Genomic DNA, 6,257 nt, shown 5'->3' with positions numbered 1-6,257 from the left:
GTTTATCATTCGACCCTGACCTCCCACTCTCCCGGACCGCGGGTGTGGGGCGGCCCCGGCCGGGGAACGCGGAGCCGCCGATGCTCCGCCCGGGCGCGCACAGAGCTCGAAGGCCCTCGGGTCGAGCTGCGGGAGGGGGACCGCTCCGCCATCTTCAGCCAGCGCCGGGGTCCGGGAGTTGGGGGGTAGCCGGAGAAGAAACAATCTCTCCCGGTGTTCTCGGGAAACTGCAATCCTTAACTCCCTCCCTCCTCCTCGGCCACTTTTCCTCTCCTCTCCTTCTCAAGTGGCTCTCATTGTAACGCCAGAGTTGGTTTGTTTCCTCATTTCCAGGTCTAAGAAGTTACAGAATCTGGCAACATTGAAATTCTTTCAGTAATCTATTTTTCAAAACGAAAGAAAATATATAAAAAGCCAGAGACCCATTCTCACAGCAGTGTTGGGGGTACAACCTCGTCACCAGATACGGACATCCCATTACAACCACACCGGAGGGCCCCATAAACAAAATAAGCACAATGTCAGTGTTTAGGGAAAGAAACCTATTGAAATGACCTTCAGGCTGTGCACGTCGGCAGGCATCCCCCTGCCCCTCCCACCTTGACCCCGGCGTGTTGAACCTGCCCTTCATGTGCATCCCCGTCATTGAAACCTTTCCACTGAAGCTTCTTTTGCCCACGTTTTCCAAAACTTGGGAGTAGCGGTGAAAGAGAGGAGAGAATGTTACAATTCCTCTTTCCAAACCCAGAGGAATCTCCACCTGGCTCCCTTCCATTTCCTTCCTTCACTGCCTTTAGGTATTCTTTGGTTAGGGAAATTAGGAAGGGGAGTGGGGTGGAGGAAAGTTGTTTCCTTTTCTTTCTGTCTTTCTTCTTCTTTTTTTTTTTTTAATCCAGAAGGCGCGAGCTGGAGCGGTGAGTGTGTCAATCAGAGGGTTTTGTGCCTGGGGGCTCCTAGCAGTTCTGAGCAGAGGTGTCCCAGGGCGGCCCCACAATGAATATGAATAGGAATCCTTGCTAAATGGGACAGCAAAGCGCACCGCCCTGAATGATGGCACGTCATCCTAACCAGCCCAGGATAGATAGGAGGGTTCCTTTTGTCTCTTTTCTCCGGCGCAGCTCTATAAAAGCCCCTCTTTTTCAGCGTGAGGTTAGTTCAAGCACACACCAACGAGCTGTCCAGGAAACAGCCAAACCAGAAAGAAGGGAGAGGGGAGGAAGAAAGGCGGGGAAAGGCACTGCCTCAGCTTTTCTTTTCACGTCTTGCCGCTGAGAAGTGGGTTGCTGGGCTCTGCAGCTTTTTTTTTTTTTTTTTCATTCAAGATTTTCTCTAATTTCCCGCCTAAAGCTTCCCCACGGTAGGGCCGCATCCCCTATAATAAAATGAATTCTGATTCAAGCTCTGTCTCCAGCAGAGCTTCATCTCCGGACATGGATGAGATGTATCTGAGGGACCACCACCACCGCCATCACCACCACCAGGAGAGCCGCCTCAACTCGGTCTCGTCCACGCAGGGCGACATAGTGCAGAAGATGCCAGGGGAAAGCCTCTCGCGGGCCGGCGCCAAGGCCGCGGGCGAGAGCAGCAAGTACAAAATCAAGAAGCAGCTGTCGGAGCAGGACCTCCAGCAGTTGAGACTGAAGATCAACGGACGCGAGCGCAAGCGGATGCACGACCTGAACCTAGCCATGGACGGGCTGCGCGAGGTCATGCCATACGCACACGGGCCCTCGGTGCGCAAACTCTCCAAGATCGCCACTCTCCTACTGGCCAGAAACTACATCCTCATGCTCACCAGCTCCTTGGAGGAGATGAAGAGGTTGGTTGGTGAGATCTATGGGGGCCACCACTCGGCCTTCCACTGCGGGACCGTGGGCCACTCGGCCGGCCACCCAGCGCACGCCGCCAACGCCGTGCACCCTGTGCATCCCATCCTGGGCGGCGCGCTCTCCTCTGGCAACGCCTCGTCCCCTCTGTCCGCTGCCTCGCTGCCCGCCATCGGCACCATCCGGCCTCCCCACTCGCTGCTCAAGGCGCCGTCCACGCCTCCCGCGCTGCAGCTGGGCAGCGGCTTCCAGCACTGGGCCGGGCTGCCCTGCCCCTGCACCATCTGCCAGATGCCGCCGCCGCCGCACCTGTCCGCTCTGTCCACCGCCAACATGGCCAGGCTGTCTGCCGAGTCCAAGGACTTGCTCAAGTGAGCAGCGGGCCGGCCCGGCTGCGGAGGTTGAGGGGAGAGCGGCGGGCGGGAGGGGTCGGGTCGAGGTGCCGGGCCCAGAAGGAAGGGGGAGCTGGGCGCGTGGCCCGTGGGAGGGTGGACGGCGGTGGGACCCCCCAGTGGCCTCCCACACTGCCTAAGAGATCTCAGATCCTACTTGACCCCCGGAGGGACAGAACTAAGACCAAACTGCAATTTCTAGGTGGTAACGAAGGGGGACTCGAATCAGACGTCGTGTGTCTTGCATGCATGCTTCTTTTCTCCATGCCGCGCCACTTTTTCTCACTGCCATAGGCTCTTGTCAAGACTGCATTTATTGTATAAAGACAGGATCGGTGTAGTTAAACACTTGGCGAAGGGACTTTAGAGTTGGCTCTCTCTGGCTCTGCGTTCTTACCTTGGAAAAGACAACCATCCTTTTTGTGAGAAGCAAATGTAAATATTTCCTTGAGATGGGTGCAGTTATGACTGTCTATCTGCTGGACAGTTGATTTTCTAGAGACAATGTAGGGAGAGAGACGGGGGGGAAGAGATAAGAGGGAAAGAGAGAGGGAGAGAGAGAAGAGAGAGAGAAAAAAAAATGTATCTCAGAGACAAAATGTATTTCAAGACCCAAGTTTTGAATTTCAACTCCGGTCCGGGGCATGATAACTCTTCTGTGGGTTTTTCTTAAGACGCAGTGTAGGTCGAAAGAATGCATGCACGCTTCTAAATGAATCTCTTCTAAACATGTTGTGCAGGCCATGGTGCCATTTTCCTTGTAACAAGGATTTATTAGTGAATTCTCCGAAGTACTCCATACATCTGTCTGTGGTTGTAGGAAATGAACAAGGGGGCAGAGTGCAAAGACCCAAACTCACGCACACGCGCTTCTCCCCCGCTCCCACCCGCCTTCAAACTTCATTCCCAACTTCCCTGGGCTGTTTCAGGGACCGGTGATTGCAAGAGCTTGGGCTCCCTCTACTAGCTTGCCCCACCCCCACCCCACCCCCCTTGCTCAGTTATTCTGCATGCGGGGTCGCTCTCTCCATCGTCAGCTTTGAAAACTTACTGTGGTTTGGGGAGGGGTGCTGGTTTTATTTTCCTGAACATTTGCTTGAAATATTTTGTTAGGGCTTCAAAGACAAGACCTGTCTTTATTTTTTATATATTCTTGATAACTATGATATATTTATTAATAACCAGTGTTTCTGGATGAGATTTCAAATAAAAAAGAATCTTTAAATCCTGGCTTTGCCTTTGCCTAAAATTTTTGAAGATGGGGGTAGTGGGTAGGGAACATGTGTACTCAGTAAAGAGTAGCGGAAGTAGGGGAGAGATCTGGGTGGGTGGGCTAACACAAAGCTGTTTTTCCTGATCATTTAAAGGTAAAGAGGTCAGACACATTGGTGTTAATTATTACAATTAAATGTCCTTCAAGTGGGGGGCCTTGTCCACATTGGTAGGCTTGTGATATTTCAACTTTTTTCTGCAATAATCAGACCTTCATGAACTCAGCAATTGAGATTTTTTATTTCAAGTGATCTGGAAACCCAGAGTGACAAGAAATGAGAGGCAGAGTTGTGACTGCACTGGCTGTGTTGGCAACAGATGAGAATGAAACAGTAAGTTAACTTCTTTTCACTTTAAATTGTCTGTGTGGCTTTTTAAAAAATCAAGCAAAATTCAATCCAGTGTATGTTTTTAAAATCAAAGAAAAGTAATCTTAAAAAAATAATCGAAATCTCAGCTCCCCACTAGCCTCTTGGTAGCATATTCCTCGGAGGTAAGGAAGGCCCCTCTGCTTTCTAAGGTGAGCCTGGAGTGAGGCCAGTGACCACCCAAGTCTCAGCATCTCCAGATGTGTAGTGGGAACTTTCTCTTCTTTCCTCCCTTAGAAGATTGCAGATCCCATTAGTTGAATACAAATTATTTGGAAGTGTTATTGGGTAGGGGCAAGGAGAGAAAGAAAAGTCTTCTACATAAATAATGGCTAAAATGGATTATTTTAATCAATTACTTATCTCTCTTGCCACCCCATAACATTTCCAGATAGTTTGTATAAGCAAAAATAATCCAGCAAGAAGGTTTTGTTTACTTGTTTATAGAGGACAGGAAATCAAGTTCTAGGGATGATAATCTGAACAGCATGTGCCTCTGTTCCCCATCAAGGATAATAGAAACCTGATTGCAATGTACCACCCCAGAATCTGTCTCAAGCTTAGCTGTACTATCACCTCCCTGTTGGCTGAGACCTAGTTCTGCTTCAAGAGGGGGAGGCAGGTGGTTTCTCTCCATAGAGCTGTCTCTCTCCAGGATCCAGCATAGACATCCCATCTAGGAAGCATCTGCCACTTCCTTCCTGGGTCCCCACTGCCCCTCCCTGGGAGGACACCTCTGTGGGTCCTGGGTCTATTTAACTCATTCTCCTTCATCTCTTTTTACCCTCAGCTCCCCCACTGCCAGGGAGAAAGATCTAAGTGAGGGTCTACAGTGGAGGGTGCTTATTTCCTCTGGTTTTAGGCAGATAAATGGGGGAATAATCGTCTGTTTCCCAAGGGTGATTCATTTCTCTGGGTGAGGAAAGAGCTTTTGAGGATTTATTTGAAACCAACACAAGGCAGCCCTCCAGCCTTTCCCTGTGAGTTTATTATTTAGAAAAGAGAGAGGAGGGAGAAGTTTCATCAATCAGGAAAACGACTTTCCCTGAGTCACTGGCTTCTTTTGAGTCCTGTTTTTAAAGGCATGAGTCTGGGGAAAGACAAGAGGCCTGACCACCGGCAGGGTAGTAGGCTTCATTCCTTCTTCAGAATTGGGCGCTGAAGAGAAGAGACACTGTTTCTAGTGTTGAGGAGATCCTCTGGACTGATCTGTCTCTTTTCTGGGTCACACAAACTCCTCAGACCTAGAGACTAGGAGAAAGCATTCCTTTAAGAAAAGGATGGGAGAAAGACAAAGTGGGAGCCAGATAAATCTGGAGTTTCTAGATTTATTGAGGATGGAGCAGCCCCTCCATCCTGCCCGACTTGCCTCCACTGGGAAGGGACTTAGCCAGGTGCAGGCTGGTTTGCTTGGAGGAGTGACTTTGCAGGCGATTCTAACTGGCATTATCCGTTAAATTCTCGATTTACTGATGCGAGAAAGAAGAGTACATGGCCGCAAAAATAAGAATGAATTCTTGGCCTGATTTTCTTTTCACTACAGTTTGTCACCTTCTCAAAAGTTCTTAAGTTTAAGCAGTTTTGAATTCAATCTAGAATTACAAGGATCCCTTCATTCCACAGAAAACGTTGCTCTGCATTTAAAACGATGGTGAAAACCTAGTGGGCTAAGGTATTTAGAGAAACCAGGGCTAGAATCCTCAGGATGCCTTTTAAGCTAGTGACCCGTCTTTAAGGCAGGGAGAAAGTCACACTTAGAAAAGGAAAACCGACAGGCAGTTGGCAGGATCTGCTAAACCTTTGTTCCTAAAGACCCTCTTTAAAGGGTCTTGGATCTACAACCCTCAAAAAGAGCGGGGAGGAGAGATCGGAGTTGGTCCGCGAGGTCCAAAGTTCCCTTACTCCTGCAGGCGGAGGCCTTGTGTTGCCTCAAGCTTTTCCAAGCTCCTGGGTCGAGCAGTTACACCGCCTCCTCTGGTACCCTTTGCAGAAACTGCAAAAGCACCTTTCCCCAGGGAGGACGATGGATACTCTGAGCACCTCGCTCAGCTAACAAGATTTAACTGCTCTTTTCTTCCTTCTAGAGACTTCGGGCCTCTCTCTCCGCGTCCTGTCCCGCAGCGCGTGTTCAACATGGGTTCTCAAGCCCGCGCGCCCAGACGGCTACGCCCCCGGCCCACCCAGAAGATGCTCCCCCAGCCCCTCTGTGCCTTTGGGGACCTGGCCAGGCCTTGAGGCTGGGGCTCCGCGGAGCCTCCGTGATCAAGGAACCAGAGACTGGCGGGTCCAGGCTCCTAAGGCTCAGGAAGCTAGGCAAGAGGAGGTGCCACAGCTGAAAGGCGTTGGCAGTGTCTTTGGAAAGAAATGGGCCAGGGAAGGGGTCGCGGCGCGGGTGGCGG

At 50.6% G+C, this 6,257-nt stretch overlaps 1 protein-coding gene across 1 annotated transcript; it reads left to right on the top strand.

Moving 5' to 3' along the window:
- Positions 1-924: 924 nt before the first annotated feature.
- OLIG3 (oligodendrocyte transcription factor 3) lies at positions 925-2,201 on the top strand. The gene has a single exon (XM_019966936.2). The coding sequence runs from the start codon at positions 1,383-1,385 to the stop codon at positions 2,199-2,201; it is 819 nt and encodes a 272-aa protein (XP_019822495.2). The 5' UTR covers positions 925-1,382.
- Positions 2,202-6,257: the final 4,056 nt, after the last annotated feature.

The sequence above is a fragment of the Bos indicus genome, chromosome 9 (assembly GCF_029378745.1).
Source record: "Bos indicus isolate NIAB-ARS_2022 breed Sahiwal x Tharparkar chromosome 9, NIAB-ARS_B.indTharparkar_mat_pri_1.0, whole genome shotgun sequence".
NCBI lineage: Eukaryota > Metazoa > Chordata > Mammalia > Artiodactyla > Bovidae > Bos > Bos indicus.
This window is presented reverse-complemented; position numbering and strand designations above follow the sequence as displayed.

Excerpts from the sequence above, each read along its gene's own strand:
- OLIG3 (XM_019966936.2), top strand. The coding sequence starts at position 1,383 with ATGAATTCTGATTCAAGCTCTGTCTCCAGCAGAGCTTCATCTCCGGAC.